The 19998-nt window shown below is 47.5% G+C and overlaps 1 protein-coding gene and 1 pseudogene across 2 annotated transcripts in view; one reads left to right on the plus strand and one right to left on the minus strand.

Annotated features, from left to right (window-relative positions):
* Positions 1–19998, plus strand: part of PSD2 (pleckstrin and Sec7 domain containing 2) — a 210305-nt gene that overhangs the window by 72233 nt on the left and 118074 nt on the right. For both annotated transcript variants that reach the window (XM_090020441.1, XM_090020442.1), the window contains exon 2: positions 1187–1811. In XM_090020441.1, the coding sequence (XP_089876567.1) occupies positions 1187–1811 (625 nt within the window). The remainder of the gene's footprint in view (positions 1–1186; positions 1812–19998) is intronic.
* LOC149856421 (uncharacterized) lies at positions 4123–19616 on the minus strand (annotated as a pseudogene).

Here is a 19998-nt window from a genome sequence, read left to right on the forward strand (position 1 = left end):
GGGTACCATCACTACCTGTGCTGCCAGTGGCATGGCAGTGGCCAGACCAGCAGCACAGCTGCTTCTTTTTCTTCCACTTCCCCCCTTGTTACATGAATGTTTCAAAGCATGTATTTTAGGGGTGTGCAAAACAGGCGGTATTCAATTCAGATTTGGCCCGAATCGGGGAAAGTGATTCAATTTGTTGATTCAGATCACTGTGCCCAATTCGATTCGGCCAAAACCAGATCTGAAGATCTGATGCTGATTAAGGGAATCAGTGATTCAGCCTTAGACAGCTTTAAATGTATTTTCTACATACCTTGAGGTACCAGGTGAGGCTTGTGAATGCTGCAATGCTGGGGAGGATGGAGCATCCCACAGGAGCGGTTCACTTCTGGGTCCACTGCTGAGTGTGTTGGGGAGCCCCCCATGCTTCTGTGGGACACTCCATGCACCCCAGCATCGCAATGTTCATGAGCCGCCTGCTACCTAGAGGTACGTAGGAAAAACATGTAAAGCTGCATCTATGTCCAAATCGCCAAATCTTTCCAAGTTTCTCTGAATCGATTCAGAGAGCTCCAATTCAATTTGGAGAGATTAAAGGGTCTCCTGATTCAATTTGGATTCAGAGATTTGGCCACCAAATCAGGCCAAATTCCACCGAATCAAATCAGGGTCCAAAGCTTTGCACAGCCCTAATGTATTTCTATTGCCTGCCTGAACTAAGCTAGAAGTTTGCCCCTTCACTAGAGATGGACAGAAAGCCCCAACACTAGTCTTGCATCTGCATTTGCTGCCTGTTGATATGGCCGGGGAGAACCACAGGCACTGGCTTTTCTTTTTCCTAGGAGGATTACTCAGGAAAAGAGGCCACATTGGGGCCTCATTGCAGAGAGACCACTGTGTTTAGATAACACCACTGTTTTCTTCAAGTGGTCTCTGCTTGTATCACAGGTTGTAAGCATGAAGATTTTGACAGGCATCCCCACACTGGGCTTTATTTTCACAGGAGTGATTGAGTTTTCGTAAGTTTTCTTCCCACTTCAGCAATCCCTTGCAAGGAGCTGAACCTTCCAACCACGGCCCCTGAGTGAGACTATCAGGGAACACATTTGCCTTGTTTCTTTCTAAACCATTTGCAAGTAACTGCTTTAATTGTAATCCTTTCAGACACTCATGACTCTCTGTTTCTCTCCCTTTATAGATAATACTAAGCCTGAATTAACCAAGGGAAAGAAGCAGTGTAAGCACTGTGAAAACAAGCTGAACATGACTGAGAACATTCACTTTCCATTATCTTCTGCAGAGTATAATGAGACACAAACTTCAGGCTTGCAGCTAGCCCCAGAATCCTGTAATAACGGGAGTGAGCAGCTAGCAAAGTCCGCAGATTCCTCCAATGAGAAACCTAGCCTCCCAATTAATGTGGAGCCATCCAGAGCAAAGGAAGACACAAGCTCAACCAATGACAGCATCAGGCATACAGCAGACCATCTGGAAATGGAACCAGATATGTGGAAACAGACTGAAATGCAGAGAAACTTGGTGCAGCAAGAACAAGCAGAGGGTGACAGCAGCAGAATCCAAGGTCTGGTGATGACAAATGGCTTGCATGCAGAGTTCGTGCTGGGGAAGGAGAGGGACTTTGATGACAGGGAGGTAACAGAGACGCAGAATAGTGTCCTGCCAAGCAGGAGCGATGTCAATTTAGAAGGGAGGGACTCACCAAACAAGGAGATATATAGTGAGCCGCTCATCAATGTGCATTTGCAGACAGCCCTGGACTCTCTGGAGGTGCTAAGTACTGACAACCCAGAGGAAAAACTAAGGTAATTGGAATTCTCTACATTTCTTCCCATGCTCCAATTAATGTGCATGTTATTGTTCACCCTCAAATCTATTTGCATCTCACTATGTAACTCATATGATCTGAAACTTAAAAGATGTTCTAATTGCTAGCTTTAACCCCTGAACATATCCTTTCTTACTGCTTTTTTTGCTAATTATACCCCTCTGCAAATACCTGTGGAGTAGTCACCATTACAAATTCAGCATTTGCCAGCACTTAAGGTTTGAGCCTCCTAGGTGCTGGGAGTTGCTGATTGCCTGGGCACCCTCATTTCACAACAGCCTGATCCTAAACTCACTGATGTCAGTGGAAAGACGTGGCAATTTCAATAGGCTTTGGATCAGGTTCTTCAGTGGAAAATGAGAATTTCTGCCATCAGTAAAGATGATCCCTTATTTCCTATTAAAGGAAGAGGGGAGAATTTTGATCCTTCATTTGCTACTTTGCAGTAACTATTGCTAGGGTTGACCTTGTGTCTGCCTGCCTTGCATTTAGGAGATGTAACTGCATCTCATGTAGCCATACACAGGCTATCTTTAATTTAGTCAGCTTACCAGCAGTAGCACAGAGCTCAGTCCAGGTAGCAAAAACCCATTAGAGCAACTCAAGTCCACAGCACCATGGCTTCATAACTATGGGTATATGAACTGGCTTAACTAAAAATAACTTGGTGTGACAACTACCTTCAATAGTTTCACTTTGTTGAATAAGTTATTGTCAATTTTGATGCTGCGGAGCACAATCAAGTGAGGAAACAGATTTACTTTCCCCTGGTTAAGGGTGAGAAACAGCAGCTAAGATAGAAATTATTTTTTTGAGAGACTAAAAACATACTTGTCATTTCTTTTCTTTCAGGAAAGGTTTCAACACTTAGGGACTTGTTACAGATTAATTTTAGGCAGCTCTTCATCCACAGACTGTCCACATATTGACATCTGAAACAAGTTTTAAGCACACTTTAGGCAGCTTAAAGTTACACCATTCAAGGGCAGGTTTCTCTCTGATCCATATTACCCAGCTCATGTTCCTTTAATGTATAGCTACTCCCCACATATAAACCATCCAAGTTGCAGTCTGACAGTACCCAGGATGCAGTGTCTCCTCCCACACCCTTGTTGTGTGGACAAAATTTTCCATCCCCTGAACTCTACTGCCCCGGGGATGGTTCTGGCACCAAGCCAACTTCCCATCCTATCCCTGGAGTTGTGACTTTCCCCCTCCCAGGGGTGCAACTCCATACAAACAGCCTGCAGAGTCCATGCTAGCTTGCCAGATCACAGGGCATAGCTGAGTCCAGGAATGCAGTCAGGAGCGAGGGGAGAGGGGGACAAGGTAGGGGGCTAGATTGGGTTTCCTTGTGCCACATGTAACAAAGCCCTTATATACATTTTCCTTTGTGGGGGGAGGGGTTGTCCATCAGTGTTCCTGTTTATTCTGTGGCATGTACTGAGGGAGCTCCAGAAAGTGTTAGAAGGGACACAACAGAGGAGGAAGCAGAAGTGAAGATACAGATTGGTGGCCACTCTAGCTTTGAAAAGCCTGGGCTTACGTCTATGGCCATGTTTATGCTTAATGCATAACTTATACAGTAGGATAGATCTTTGTCTCTGTTCAGTATCTGGAGCATGTTTAGAAGTTTGTGTGTCTGCTACAATTTGGTGTCAATAGAGATGATCCCTTAGCTCAAGCAATAGAAGCTCATATTTTTACATGCTGAGAGGCTGTGCTCATTTCCTGCAGGTGTCCGGATTGATGAGGTTTTCACCAACATACTCACCAAGTCTGGTTGTGGAAAAGCCTGGGGAGACCTTTTATATATACAGCCAACCCCCACTTAACACTGTTTCACTTAGCGCTATTTCACTACAACGCTCATTTCACTTAGCACTCAGCAAGTTTTGTTACAACGCTCACAGGTGCCATCTTGGATCATTAAAAACAATTGCAGTCACCATCTTGGATCATCAAATACTTTCCATTTAACTTAATGCTCATTTCACTTAATGGTCAATTTTTCAGGAATTCACCAATTAAGAGCGCTAAGTGGGGGTTACCTGTATAAATCCTCTGGTTAATCCTGGATTCTCTCTCAGCTGATTTCCTACTTTTGGTGCCAACGAAGCAGGGGCTTATGCAACCAGAAATATGTCAGCAAGTTGCAGAGGGTCCATAGGAGAGCATCAACAGTGATTAGGGGGTTTACAGTCTGATTTAAAAGGAAATGGTCAGTACAGCCATTACAGTACAATAGTTAGTACAGCTATTAAAGGGGATGCAAGAATCATCTAGATTCAGAAGGGCACAGACTGTCAGGAGGGAGAGAAAAAGATAACAGAAGAAACAGTCTTTCCAATCATCTGCAAAACAGCTGCGTGCCAAAGCATTATAGCTCAAGAAAGACCCACCATTACCCAATCAACTTTGGTTGAGCATTAAGAGAGAAATAGAGGTACTGGCACATGAATATGGGGGCAGTACAACCCAGCTGTGTTCAGTATTCCAGGAAATTTGTTCTTGTTTATATTTTTCTTACATGATAAACATGCTGGCCTTCAACTCTAGGCACAATATTTGGGAAAAAATTACAGATTAGAAACAAGTTGGGAAACTTCAGCAATATACGTGACTAGGGCTATGCAAAGCTTTGGATCACAATTCGGATTCAGAGATGATTCAGATGATTTGGAGGCCGAATCTATGAATCTGAATTGAATCACTGGAAGTTTTAAGCTTTCTGAATTGATTCAGAAAAGATTCGGAGATTTGGCGAAAGGGTGTAACAGGGAATCAATGAAATATTTATAACTTTGTTGCCTTTTAGCTGATTCAAATGAAGCTTGCAGGGATGATAGCCTCTGCTGGAAGCATAGTGCATACCAAGTTTCAAGACAATAGGTGCAGGGGGTTCTGGGAAACTGCACCTTGAAGTTCTGAAAGAAAAACTCATGTCACGTGTGTGTTAAGCCACAGTGGGGGTAAAACTGCAGGGATGGTAGTAGTTGCTGAGGCCACAAAACCTGCCAGGTTTCAAGGAGATAGGTGCAGGGGTTTGGGGAAACTGCACCCCAAATTCTTGAAAGCAAAACTCATGTCGTGTATGTGGTAAGCCACAGTGGGGTCAAACCTGCAGGGAAGTAGCCCCTGTGGAGGCCACAAACCTGCCAAGTTTCAAGGATATAGGTGCAAGGGTTTGGGAGAAACTGTACCTCAAGCTGCGGACAAGCAAAACTTGTTACGTGGGTGACACTGTGTGTGTTAAGGCACAGCAGGGTAAAAGCTGCAGGCCTGCTAGCCCCTGCTGAGGCCACGAAGACTGCCAGCTGTTAAGGAGATAGGTGCAGGGGCTTCTGGGTTCTGGGGCCCTGCACCTCTGGCTGCTGACAGGCAAAACTCATGTCATGGGTGTGTGTGCAACTGTGTCTGTCTTGGGGCATGGGGAGCAGGAGGGGGAACTACTGTAGGCCTGGCTACTAAGCTACTGTGTTACCAATTAATCATCATTCACTCAAGGACCAGCTCAATATACAGTAGCTAGTGAGGATAACAAGTTAATGAGCAAGGATTAACACCTACAAAACCACAGACTAAGAAGAGGAAAACATCAATACAGAGCCAGGAACTGCTTCTGCCCAGAGACAGTCAGTTGCACAAGCACCCATTTCACAAGTTTTGCCTGCCAGCAGCTAAGGGTGCAGGGCCCTAGAACCCCCCCTGCACCTATCTCCGTAACAGCTGGAAGGCTTTGTGGCCTCAGCAGGGCCTAGCTGCCAGGCCTGCAGTAGTTCCTCCCCCTCCCCCCTGCCTTCCATGCCCCAAGACAGACACAGTTGCACAAACACCCATGACATCAGTTTTGCCTGTCAGCAGCTATAGGTGCAGGGCCCCAGAAACCAGACTCCCCCCGCACCTATCTCCTTGACAGCTGGCAGGGGCTAGCAAGCCTGCAGTTTTGACCCCGCTGTGGCTTAACACATACAAATGACATGAGTTTTGCTTTCAAGAATTTGGGGTGCAGTTTCCCCCAAACCCCTGCACCTATCTCCTTGAAACTTGGCAGACTTTGTGTCCTCAGCAGGGGCTACCATCCCTGTATTTTTCACCCCCCCCTCCCCCGTGCCTTAACACACACATGTGACATGAGTTTTTCTTTCAGGACTTTGAGATGCAGTTTCCCAGAAACCCCTGCACCTATCACCTTGAAACTTGGTACATATGCTCTCAGCAGTGGTTACCATCCATGAAAGTGTCTGAATCAGCCAAAAGACAACAAAGTTATAGCTATTTCATTGATTCCCCATTATACTCTATGGCCAAATCTCTGAATCGGCTCCGAATTTTCCGAAGCAATTCGGCTGAGTCGAATCGGAAAAACAATTCAGATCCCAAAACTGAATCTCCGACATCCAAATTGGCTGAATCTGAATCTGAGTCAAATAGTTGCCTATTTGCCCAGGCCTATAAGCGACCTCTTAATAAACAAGCGCTCCTGGGAAATATCTCTCAGCTACTGACATGGACCAAATTCTCTCCCTTTCTTCAAACTAGATTGAGCTGCCCGACATAATCTATTGTGTCTCAATTATGCAAGCATCATAGTTGGTGTTTGAAACATCTGTATGATCCAAATTCAGTGCTGGTATTAGCAGATGCATTTACATTAATGTCCACAGAGACCCTGATTCTTGCACCAAGGTAGAATTTGGCTTGGCATGATTATAATCAACATATCTCCATGGCTTCATTAATTTAACGTAAAACTGGCCCTTCCCAGCTAAAGTCAGACCTGTCTCTGTGATTAGTTATGCAAGTAACTAAACCATTGAAAGATTCACATTCAGAACTGAGAGGGGGTTGTGGTGAACGCTTGTCGGAGAAAGTGGCTTTGCACCAACTTTGCATGTGACCTCCTCTTCATTGTTTCAAACAGATTCGATTTTTTTTTTTTTTTTTTTTTTTTTTTTTTTTTTTTTTTTTGCAGCAACCCATTTTGTTACTAGGATGCCTATTACAGGGCCTCTAATCCTGCCTGGATAACATTTCTAATGAATAGCCAATAATGAACAATTAAACTTTTTCAGTTATACTTATTCATTCCTTTGCAATTTTATACTGCATTTCATTAATAGATTTCAAAGCATTTCACTAAAGCGGGTCAGTCCAGTTGATATAATTTGCAGGAGAACAGGCTTGTGTGAGGGAGAGGGGGAGAAGTGAGTTGCCCAAGGTTATATAGCCACGATAGTGGCAGAGATGGGGAAAGGCCTACAGTTTTTCTACTCAGTTACTGATCATCTGTTTGTGTTAACATTTTTGCATAAAATATTTATTAAGTAGGAAACAGCAAGAACTTTGAATATGTGTATTTTCATTTGCATAAATCAACATATATTGCACCGCCTCATTTCTATGTGATTTTAATTTATGCAGATTTAGATCCGAGCACAGCTATCAGACCCTAAGGTATATATGTTGCCTACAAGCTTCAGAACTGAAGCAAGCTCCCTTTCATTTATATCCTGCCTGTCTCCTGAAAGAACACAAGAGCCAAATGCTACCTTCCCCCAGCTGAGAGGCTAGGGAACAAATTGCACAAGGACCAGAGCCTGCATCTTCACTGAATATGAAGGCCTCTGCCAATAGGGAAGTATTTGATTTGGATTTGGAGTCAACCAATTTGGAGGACAGTGATTTGATTCAGTGATTCCCCGCACTCATTGGCTCTGGCAGTGGCAATCGGGGCCTCTGAGGGCTCATGGCAGTGTCCCCCCTGTGCAGTGCAAATCCCTTTCATTTACTACCACTATGTGGCTCTGGTTGTGCTGAGAGAAAGGTCAGGGCTCCACTGAATTAACTGTCCTACATACAAATTAAGAGACAGTTCCTGCCCCATGGAGCTTACAGTTTAAGTAGGGAAGGCAGACAAAGGGCAGGAAGGGAAAACAAGGCACAAGGATACATACTGACTTGCCTGGGTCATCTATTAGGGATATAGAGTACTGATCTCCTGACTCACATTTAAGTGCCTTATTCTATGAACCACACTACTTTCTGCTTTTTCCTCGTAGTTTGATGTATAACACATCTCCAGTAACTAACCTCAAGGTGGAAGGCAGGATGTAAGTGGGAGTTTTCTTACTAGTGAGATCCAAAGGAGTCATTTCTACAAACTTTCTGAGTGATTTGAGTGTGTGAAAGGCTGTTGTTTATTGGGATTTTAAGGTCAGGTCTCCCTGGCCTCTGTACTACATGCAGGTCTCGTGAGTCAAAACTTGTGGCAATACAGAGTGGCAAGCATGCACTAAAATCCCATCCTTCTGCAAACCAGAGCAAAACGTAGTGAAATGTGGGTGACCTAAACTTTGTGATGAAAATATTTGCAATTTCCCATCCATTTCTTCCAAAGAAGTTCTACAACCAAAAAAGCTCACATTCCATTAAATCAAGTCCTAAACAAACTTTTCAGAGGCCTCTGCCTTTTCTGTGGTATATCAGAAGCCTGATTTACACTCTTTACAGATAATCCCAGTAATCCCAGCTCTGCATATACAGAAAAGCGAGTTCTGTTTTATTATGACTAATTAAACAGCAAGATATGAAATGTAAACAACTCAATGCATAAAAATCAAGTTCAGTTCACTTGCAAGCATAACCACTATAAGCAATAAAGCCACATTTCAAAGATGATTGGAAGGGACAGCATAGGCAATTAGATACAGCATAACTCCAATGCCATTACAAAGACATAATGCAAGCAAAAAAATATGGATCCGACTTTACTTAAAGTAATCACCTCCCTTGCTGTTTAACTCTGTGGGAAAGTTACTCCCTGTCACAGGACCAAAATGAATTCAGATTTAGGATCTCACATTGCCTTAAATCTCTAATGAGATTTTGTTGCATTATAAGGTGGACTTATGGGTAGGAGTGCGTTGTTTATCAGAGAAAGTATATTTCTAATCCCTTTGAAAAATCTTTCCTGTTATCAGATAGGATACCATGATAGATGGTGATGGGTCAAACTTCTCTAGTCTTGGCAATGCTGATTAAAAGTACTACTTTGTTTTGTTTTCCTCCTGGGCCTAATGACATTGGCAGGTTGCAGGCTACTTCTTCAGGGTCCAGGGTCTGTGTCAGTCAGTAAACCTCGGCTGCATACACTTAAGTCCAGGGATGGCTTCCATGCTCCCTAAATATAGTCTGTTCTTGATGTTACTCCAGTGGCAACATTAGGGGGTGTACGGGGGTACATGTGCACCTCCTGAGAGTGCTGGTGAATCCCCGACAGCAGTGTTTCCTGCTTAGGTGGTGGGCGGGGGTGGCAGGTGAGAATGCTGGTGTTCCCCCTGAGAGCGCCAGCCAAGGATTGGGGGTGCCACGAGAAGCAATCCCCGCAGTCTGCCTATGGCCTTCTACATAGGGAACGCAGGGTGGAGACAGAAGTTACATTTGTTTTGTGATCAGCCCCTTAAAAGTGCTGTACAGGCATGCCCTAACACAGGAGCATGGCTGTAGACAGTTTTCAAAGTCCCTAGTTACATGATAAATTAACCTGAGTGTTCAAATGAAGGCTCTCCAAAGCAGAGCACCTTCATTAACTTCTATCTGCTTGGGTGGATGAGCTAATGCAGCCCAGCCCCACCCCAGTGCTGTCTGCATGATATTTTCCCAGCCTGCGTTAGGTGGGGGTGGGTGGATTGGAGACCCTGCCTCAGGGGGTCTGAGCTCCCTCCCTTCCCTTCTCCCTACTCCCCCCCCCCCATCATGCAGACAGTACCAAAGCTGGGAGCGGGGGGGGGGGGGCTAAGGAAGAGAAGCTGCAGACACGCAGCTCCTTAGCTGGACTGCCTCCAAAATGGAGCTTGGTCCCCCACCCTCCCAACCCAACAGCAAATGTCTGTTGCGTTGGAAGGGCCAATCTAACTCATAGCACTTTGTGTTAAGCACCATGAGTTAGACCACGGAGCTGCACTTCTGTCTGTGCCCTCAAAGACCAGGAACAATAAAGGTAAAAGATTTGAAAAAAACTGAGCACCATGTAGATAGGTAAAGATAACTAGATACATTCATTCTGGTGAAAAAAAAGCTGATGGGGTAGGAATCGGCAAACTGGCTTACGGACTTAAATTGCTTGCAGACGTTAAAAAAATGTGCCTTACCAGAAGAAGCAGTACATTCCTTGAATGCAGCCCTGGAGCATCTGTAAAGACTGGGCATTTCAGTGGGGCTTTTGGCACTTTTAGCTAAAGTTGGTTCAATCAGCTATTAGATAAAAGCACCAAAAAAGCCCCACTAAAGTGCCTGATCTTTACAGACATTGGGCAAGTCAGGTTAAAGTAACATGCTGCCTCTTCTGGGAACATGCCAAATTTAAAGTAAAATGCTGTTTTGGGGGGGCAGGTGGTTTATATAAGCAAGCACCCATAGTGATAGATCCTCACCTGTGACCTATTAGTTACCCATCTGAATTTAGCCCAGGTCATTAGTAATCAGAAGTTGCTGGCAGTTGATAGCTATTTGTATGTGAGATGAGTAGGCAGGCATTGTCTCTGTTCTCAATGAACCCATATCCACACCACAGCACCTACCACAACTGGCACTGGATAGTAGGAACTGGCATCCAGAACCTATTTCATCTATTAGACATCTAAGTAAAATAATGTGATCCTATTCCACCCTGCTCAAGTCCCTGAAAAGCAATGAAAAAGGTGATGGGTCCTCCTTCTGCTTGCTCCTTTTTGTGGTTTAGTCTTAAGGCTCACCAGAAATAGACATGTCAACTTTTTTCAGAGACTTGAGAAGGATGGAATAGGATCTTGCTTTTGTTAGATGCCTAAGTCCACTTAGGCATCTAACAAATGGAATAGGACCCAACCATTTCAACCCTAGAAATAGTCTCTGTGGAATGTCATGGACTCATTTCTGGCATTAAGACAACTTGCACTGCTATATAGATGGAGAATTATAGAGTTCAGGGCAGCCAACAAGCTGTGTGGCATGAGAAATTATATTCAAACATCCATATCAACAAACCTAAATAAATGACAGCAGACTAGAGAGAGATGCAATAATGCTAGGAGGCTGTTGTCAGCTAACAAGGGCCTGGTACTTCTCATTAGTCAGTGCAAATAGAGCAGAGTACCAGAGTAATGAATGGGCTTAAGTTGCAGCAGGGGAAATTTAGGTTAAATATCACAGTAATTGATGCAAACAGTTTAGCAATGGAACAAGCTACCCAGAGAGGTAATGGAAATGTGAGATCACAATGCAGGTGGACAGACTCTTTAAAGTTCCACCCTCTTTCTAGGAAGTGAAGGTTTTCTCTCATCCAGCAGGTGAAGAGGGAATTTTAAAGAAAACTAGTGCTATAGATGACCCACCTTGTAACTCAAATGATTTGAGGAGCTCTTGAAAGTCAACAGACAGTTTGTAAAGATGTTGTGGGCTGTGTCATTCATGCTAATGTCTGGTTTGCATTGATGACTGGTGTCAGTATATGTTAAAGCCCAAGCTCCTGGGCTTCTAAGATGATTCTAAGAGAAACTTTGTCTTTATTTCAAACATAGAGGAAATGTCTGGCTCTCATGTTTGCAGAAAAAAGTTTGAGCATGAAAGGATGGAGAGAGATAAAAGAACCCAAGATTTACTGCTGTTTAAAACCTAATTATTTGGTGGTAGGATGACTCATTCTTTTAATGCTTGGAATAGGCAATGCTAAGTATATCCTCCTGTGTTATCCTCCAGTTCATCAAGTACAGGGTTCTTGTTCTCATTGTTCAATCCCCCACCAGATAGCCCTACTTCATCTATCCAAGGATGAGGGACCTGCAACCCAGTAACTGTGAAGTAATTTGCCACAGATTTTATGCTATTATAAATTTGTTTCATTGTAAGGAGTAGTAGGGCCTGTAAAAGAAAGTTGGGCCCTTCGTACATCCTGATAGCCACTCCCATTTGAGGCACAAGACTGATGTGACACTAGAGGGCCTGGTACAACTGTATCCTCATTCCTGTTCTCATAGGTCAGGGGTCAGCAACTCCTGGCACATGTGCCAAGCGTAGCATGCAAGGCCATTTTGCTTGGCACGCAGCAGCCAGCCCTGGCTCCGGGTAGTTGCTGCCAGCAACACAGCCTGGGCTGCTCCCAGCAGGGCTTGCAGTATCCCAGCTGCCTGCTGGGAGCAGTCCGGGATCCCGGCTGGCAGCAGGTCTCCAAAGCCGGGGCCGGCTGCAGCTGGGAGGCTCTGAACAGCTGTGCCGGGCTCCAGCATCAGCTTTGCACTGGCACGTGCAGGCACAGCTGTTTGGAGCCAGCCTGGGCTCTGGCAGCTGCAGCAAGCAGTGGGCATTGTGCAAACAGCTCCGCCGGGCTGCACAGCTCCGACATCAGCTTCATGTTGGTGGTGATTGCATGGGCACCTTGGGGCGGGCTGCGCTGGGTGCAGAGCTGATACTGTTTGAAGCCTCCCAGGCTGCAGCCGGCCCCGGCTCTGGGGGGCTGCGGCCAGCTGGGATCCCGGGCTGCTCCCAGCAGGCAGCTGGGACACTGCAAGCCCTGCTGGGAGCAGCCCAGGCTCCAGCAGCTACTCAGAGCTGGGGTAGCTGCTGACAGCCACAGACCCCGGGCTGTGGGGCAGGGGCTTTGGGTGGGGGCAAGGGGCAGAAGCAGGGAATCCTACCATGTACCCCTTGCCTCATTTTGTTTTTCTGCCATACCAGCACTCTGGCACCTTCCGAGGTAGGCCTTGTGGTGTTTTTTGGCACTCCAGCCAAAAAACATTGCTTACCCCTGTCATAGGCCTTGGAGCATAGGCACACAATGGGCTTTCCCAAGCTAGCTACCTGAAGCAAACACTATTGCAGAGCCTGGCCACTAGGTGGCAGAGGAGACTATTTTTACTGAACAAAGGACTTTCCCCAGGGATGGCTCTTTTGGGCAATATCTTTTAGTGGCCCAACTGCAGTTGGGATACATTTAGTCAGGCTTTGTTAGAGAATTCCTGGACCATCACAGCTACAGTGCCTTTAACACTTCACAGGGATGAGGAGTGGATACCCATGTGCAAAGTAGTCTGCATAGTAAATTTCCCACATGGCAGTTACTATACATATTTGCGTGATTTCTTATGCATTAGGGCTGTGAATTTCATGTTCATTCCACTTTTACTATGTAGTAAAGTCAGTTTCCTATGTAGTAAGTGTGTGGTGCCTCTATACCTTAACTACTTGCTCAGTACTGACCTCATTTTCTTCCTGCCAGTAAGACTTGCTTTGATTACCCACTTGCCCATTTCTCCAACATGCACATATACTTTTTCCCATGCTACCTTTATGCACAGAAGAGGTCCCTGTTAAAGCCCAGAAAGCCATTTCAGTATCTTTATTTGAAACCTTCCTTGAAGCCTGCCTCTATCTCAGTGCCATCAAACTCCCATTCTTTAAATAGGAAGCTACCTACAGCTGTCTTTGTTACAACTCTTTATGCACAGACACCTGTCTCCACTACAGCCTTGACTTCCCCACATCTGTTTCTCTGTTTATTCGCTTGTCAAATCTTGTCTGTATCTTGTTAAACTGCAAGCTGTATGAAGCAAGGAGAGATTTTGTGTTATTTGGCTGCATTTTGCCTACTGTGTTGGGACCCTGCTCAGAGTCCTCAGGAAGTATAGAGATGATAATAATGAAACCATTCACCTTCATGCCCAGTAATGCTGTTCATGGCCTAATATAAAATCCTGAGCTGTGGCTGGGCCTTTAATGTCTCAGAAGAGCTAGGGTTATTAAAGGAGTTAGAGGGCAGTCTGTGTCACAGTGTCACAACACAGCATCACCACCCTGACTTTGAATTCTCTCAGCTGAAGAAGATAATTACAGTGAAACATTGCAAATAGAAGCAGTGAAAAATTCAGCTTTTCAGACAGACATCATTAGAACAATTAGCTACAACCAGCTGCATGTTAACTAGTTTAAGGGGCCAAGGAATTAGAAAGTGGCCAGTGATTTTAGATACTGAACAGGAGACAACTTAAAAGGACCAGCTTTACAGAAATCACAGATTATCCACCCTGTGATAGTACTGAAGTGCCTCAGGTTAAGCACCCAAAACCTGCAGTACTCAAACTCACTTGGGCACTTCTCATAGGTGTAGCCCAGGTAACTCAGATATATACTCCCCTTCTCCAACTGAAGGGAAATGTTAGCTGGCAGGTGTGATGTGGGGGGAACTGCAGACTGCTCAGTTTCCCTCCGTCCTTATAGAACCAGGGCAGGACAGTCAGGGGACTTAACTATATACAAATGTAGTTACATTAACTTATCACAAGGAAAAGAAACATGGATATAAACATATGTACTATATATGTTCTATTTAAAATAACATAAATAATACCCTCTGGGTAAATGCTGTAAAACCTTACACCAGTGCTCCAGATACAGGTAAGTATCTGATCTGAAACAGATAAATCCCAAAATAAACATGGATAGTCAAGAGATAAACTATAGATAAGCATGGGTGAACAATAAATAAGCCACAAATAAATACAAATAAACAACAGGTGAAATAATAGCAACAGGGGGTTCCAGCAGAGCCCTCGGACTCTACTCATCTACTAATTTACAAACATGAGAGGTCACTAAATATGAGGCATGACATCATACCACTTACGGTGCAAGAACCCCAAAGATAAGCTTAATCCCAAGGGGAAATCCCAATGCCCTTTGCTTTTCCCAAGCCCTACAAGAAACCTGGTAACTTTAGGGGGGCCCTTCCAGTAGGACCTATACTTTCAGGAGCCTTTAACTAATCAGAGGGGACACCCTCTCCCCTGTGGGAATCCTCTTTTCCTTGTAACTCACAGCTCCCAGGCCTGGAGGGTGGCCCTCTTCCTCTGTGCCAAGCTGCTCTCTTGCCTGCAGTGGGCTTTTGGCGGGGGGGGTTCATAGTTTCATAGCTGGTAGGGTCGGAAGGGACCTGAGCAGATCATCAAGTCCGACCCCCTGCCATGGCAGGAAAGAGTACTGGTGTCAAACGACGCCAGCAAGGTGATTGTCTAGCCTTGCCTTAAAAACCCCCAGGGTAGGAGCCAGCAACACTTTGCTTGGAAGTTGGTTCCAGAACCTAGCCGCCCTGACTGTGAAGTAGTGCCTCCTGATGTCTAGTCTGAATCTACCCTCTGCCAGTTTATGACCATTATTGCTAGTCTCTCCTGGGAGTGCTCCCAATGCCTGCTGGTCCCCCCTGACTAGTTTGTAATAGGCCACTAGATCCCCTCTCAGCCTTCTCTTGTGGAGGCTGAACAGGTTCAGGTCCCTTAGCCTCTCCTCATAGGGCCTGCCCTGCTGCCCCCTGATCATGCGAGTGGCCCTCCTCTGGACCCTCTCCATGTTGTCCACATCCCTCCTGAAGTGCAGCACCCCAAACTGGACGCAGTACTCCAACTGCGGCCTGATCAGTGTCGCATAGAGGGGGAGGATCACCTCCTTGGACCTGCTTGAGATGCATCTGTGGATGCATGACAAGGTCTGGTTGGCCTTCCTGACCGTGTCCCCACACTGTCAGCCCAAGTTCATTTTAGCATCAATAATGACTCCAAGATCCTTTTCTGCCTCTGCACTGACAAGCAGGGAGTTCACCAGCCTGTAGGTATGCTGCTGGTTCTTCCTCCCCAGGTGCAGCACCTTGCGCTTGTCGGTGTTGAATCCCATCCTGTTCTCATCCACCCACCCCTTTAACTGGGTAGCAAATGGGCAGAGGAGAACCTGATGGTGTTTAACACCGAAAAATGCAAGGTTCTCCACCTTGGGAGGAAAAACCTGCAGCACCCTTATAGGCTCGGCAGTGCTACATTGGTTAGCACTACAGAAGAAAAAGACTTGGGGGTCATCATTGACCACAAGATGAACATGAGCCTCCAATGCGATGCTGCGGCTAGTAAAGCAACCAAAATGCTGGCATGCATCCATAGATGCTTCTCGAGCAAATCCCGGGACGTCATTCTCCCCTTGTACTCGGCCTTGGTGAGGCCGCAGCTGGAGTACTGCGTCCAGTTTTGGGCTCCACAATTCAAAAAGGATGTGGAGAAGCTTGAGAGAGTCCAGAGGAGAGCCACGCGCATGATCAGAGGTCAGGAAAACAGATCTTACAATGACAGGCTGAGAGCCACGGGACTCTTTTAGCCTGGAAAAGCGCAGGCTCAGGGGTGATCTGATGGCCACCTATAAGTTTATCAGGGGTGACCACCAGGATCTGGGGGAACGTCTGTTCACCAGAGCGCCCCAAGGGATGACGAGGTCGAACGGTCACAAACTCCTGCAAGACCGTTTCAGGCTGGACATAAGGAAGAATTTCTTTACTGTCCGAGCCCCCAAGGTCTGGAACAGTCTGCCAGCGGAGGTGGTTCAAGCACCTACATTGAACACCTTCAAGAGTAAATTGGATGCTTATCTTGCTGGGATCCTATGACCCCAGCTGACTTCCTGCCCTTTGGGCAGGGGGCTGGACTCGACGATCTCCCGAGGTCCCTTCTAGCCCTAATGTCTATGAAATCTATGAAATCTATGTAACCTGTCTAGGTCTGATTGCAGCCTATTCCTCCCTTCTAGCATGCCCGCTTCCCCACACATCTTAGTGTCATCTGTGAATTTGAACAGGGTGCTTTTTACCTTCATCCAAGTCACCGATGAAGATGTTGAACAGTGTGGGCCTGAGGACCGAGCCCTGAGGAACCCCACTGCTCACATCCCTCCAGGTCAAGTAAGACCTGTCCACCACCACTCTCTGGGTGTGGCCCTCCAGCCAGTTAGCAACCCATTTGACTGTGTAGGTGTCGACACCACAGTCCCCAAGTTTTTTAATGAGAATGGGGTGAGAGTGTCGAAGGCCTTCCTAAAGTCCAGAAAGACTACATCCACTGCTACCCCTGCATCTAAGGATTTTGTGACCTGGTCATAGAAGGCCACCAGGTTGGTCTGAAGAAATTGTTAAATAGGTTAGCTTTGTCGTCTGGTGTGACAACCAGATTTTCGAGCATGTCTTGCAGAGGTCCCACGTTACCCAGTAACTTCTTTTTACCTCCTATGTATTTAAAAAAGGACTTCTTGTTGTCCTTTATGTGGGTCGCTAGTCCCAGTTCCATCTCTGCCTTGGCCTTCCTGATCACCCCCCTGCATCCCCGAGCAACCGCAGTATAGTCCTCCCTGGTGATGGCCCCTCCCTTCCATTCAGTATACGCCTCTCTTTTAGCCAGGAGACGTTCCCGTGTGCTTTTGGTGAGCCACGGGGGCTTTTGTGCCCTCCTGCCCCCTTTGATCCATGCTGGGATTACCTCCCTTTGGGCTTGGAGGATCGTCTTCTTAAGGAATGACCACTCTTCTTGGACACCTGGCTCCCCTCCCCTCCGGGACCTCAGCGCTTCCCCAGTTGTTCTCCTTAGCTCGTTGAAGTCTGCCCTCCTGAAATCTAGGGCTGCTGCCTTCCTGCAGGCCTTTGCCACCTTGTGCTGGATGGTGAATTCCAGCAGGCAATGATCACTGTTGCCCCGATGGTTGCGCACCCGCAGCCACCTCACCAGGTCGTTGCCCGTGGCCAGGACCAGGTCCAACAAGGGATCTTTCCTGGTGGGGCTGTACACCTCCTGGGTTAGATGGAGGTCCTGTATCTTGGTTAGGAACCTACGTGAGCGGTCAGACCTGGCTGACTGCTCATCCCAGCTGATGTCTGGAAAGTTCAGGTCACCCATGATGACCACATCCTTTGACCTAACTACCTCTGTGAGCTGACTTAAGAATGCCCAGTCTAGCTCTTCCCCTTGCTTAAGTCCCTTTCCCCTTGACTGCCTTGTATTCTAACCCAGAGCACTTCAGTCCCTTGCCCCTCCTCTGACCCACTGCTACTCGTTGAGGGTGTGTATTCCTCCTTGAAGTAGAGCGCCACACCCCCTCCTTTCCTCCCTGTCCTGTCCCTCCTGTACAGCCTATAGCCCTTGATATTCACCGCCCAGTCATACGTTGGGTCCCACCACGTTTCTGTGAGCCCCCCTACATCTGGGTTGGTGTCAGCTAGCAGGAGGGTAAGTTCCTCCTGCTTGTTCCCCATACTATGAGCATTTGTGTAGAGGCATTTGAGGCCTCCTGAAGATGTGCACACTGGCCACCTTCTCTCTGTACTGCCCTGGCCCCTGTTGCTTACCTGGGTATTTGTACTGCTCGTCATCGGTCTAGGCTGGGCTGTTCTTGTGGGTGATGCTCGAATTAGTGGTCCAAGGCTTCCTCCACCCTTGTCTTCCCCTTCCCCCGATAAGCCTAGTTTAAAGCCCACCAGAGGAGATCCGCCAAGCTTGAAGAGAACACACACTTTTATCTTGGGGGAAAGGTGAAGCCCATCCCACCCAAGCATGTCTCTCGTCTTGATGTGCAGGTCGTTGTCTAGGAAGCCAAAGCCCGCCTCAAGACACCATTCCTGAAGCCGCCAGCTGGTCTCCCTGATGCAGGTCTCATGTCATCTTCCACGTCCGCTCACTGGTAGGACAGAAGATAATACCACCTGTGCACCTATCTCCTTCAGCATGCCCCCCAGAGCATGGTAGTCTGCCATCAGGTTATCGGGGGTTCTCCTGGCCACATCATTGGTACCCACATGGATTAGGATTATGGGGTAGTAATTGGTGGGCTGGATCAAGGCCTGGATCATCCCCATCACATCCTGAATCTTTGTTCTGGGCAGGCAGTAGACTTTGAGTGTTGAGGGGTCCTGGCAACAGATGGGACCTTCTGTACCTCTCAGGATGGAGTCACCTATGATGATCACTCGACGTTTCCTCCTCCGGGTCTGCTTATCTCCTTTGGCCTGTTCAGAGTGTGGAGAGTGTGGAGTTGCCTCCTCTCCGGAGGTTTTCTCCTCTCCTTCCTTCTCCTGCAGTGTTGACAGGGCCTTGTACCTGTTCTCCAGCCGGACTGGAGGAACTGCTACTGCTTTGCTGCGAGCAGCCCTGGTTCTAGAGGTGACCATCTGCCACTCTGCAGCGGAGGGCACCTCCCGAGGTGTTTCTTCCTTGGATGCATGGCCCCCCTTGGATGCACGGCCCTGCAGGGAAAGGAAATTACCATCAATTTCATCCTCCACCTCCCTGATTCTCCTCAGCCTGCTAACCTCCTCCTGGAGCTCCCTCACCTACGCCTCCAGGGACCTAAGACAGGCACCTGCAGGACAGGTGTGGGGGCCCCCAATCCCTGCCCCCACACCCTACCGGCCATCCCCCGCAGGCCAGGGGGCAGGGGGACACCAGCCCCCACATGGGCTCTGTCTGGGTGGAGGCCTCAGACAAGCCCCAGGCAGAGGCCCTGGCAGCACTTCGCGTCAACACCATTGTATGAGTTGCTGTCTGTTTATACTTTAATGTGGTGCCTTTGCCCTACCCTTGCAGGAGTCTCCCTTCTGGCCCTTCCTGCCCGCCTGCCAGTGCGAACACTGGCACAAACACCGGCATGCTCTTACAGATCATGACTGTTTGCGTGGTCTGTTCATGTGGCATGGCTCAGGAACGCAGCTCCCTACCGGCTCAACTAAAAGGGATCTGGGGGGCTTCCCCTCCAGATCCAGCTCAGCTGTGCCAGCTTCCTCTGCCCCACTTACCACTGGGGGATCAGCTGTTGCTGCCCCTGCTGCTGGCTCCGCTACTGCTGCATCCAACTCCACCTCAGGTTGCTGTCCCCTGGGACAGGGCTCCTCTATGCAGGGCTTCTGGGGACTCTGGCTTGGCCCTGTCTGCTGGCTCAGTAGCCTGAGCACCATCTGGATCCCTGGATTCAACCTTTTGCTATGGGTCAGAGGCCTGGGCTGCCTCGTGCAGCACCAGGCTCAGTCTGCTCCTGGACCCTGTGTGCAGCACCTCCTGCACCGAGCTCCCAGCCTTGTTCCGGAGGTTGAGGACCTGAGCCACCCACGCACTCCAAAGGTCCTACTTTGTGCACCAGCCTGTGCACTGAGCCTGCACTGGAGAGGGGGTGAGTTCAGTCTACCTGCCCCACCTCCAGTGCAGTCTGGGCAAACCCCAGACCAAGCTCCCTTCCCTCCCTTTTCCCCACTCCCATCCCGAAGATAGCACTGGAGCTAGGGGTGGGGGGAGGAGGGGGAGGCTAGGGGAGAGAGACTGCAGACAGGCAGCTGGCTCCAA

The sequence above is a fragment of the Crocodylus siamensis genome, chromosome 10 (genome assembly GCF_052110815.1).
Source record: "Crocodylus siamensis isolate JL-2025a chromosome 10, ASM5211081v1, whole genome shotgun sequence".
Taxonomy (NCBI): Eukaryota; Metazoa; Chordata; order Crocodylia; family Crocodylidae; genus Crocodylus; species Crocodylus siamensis.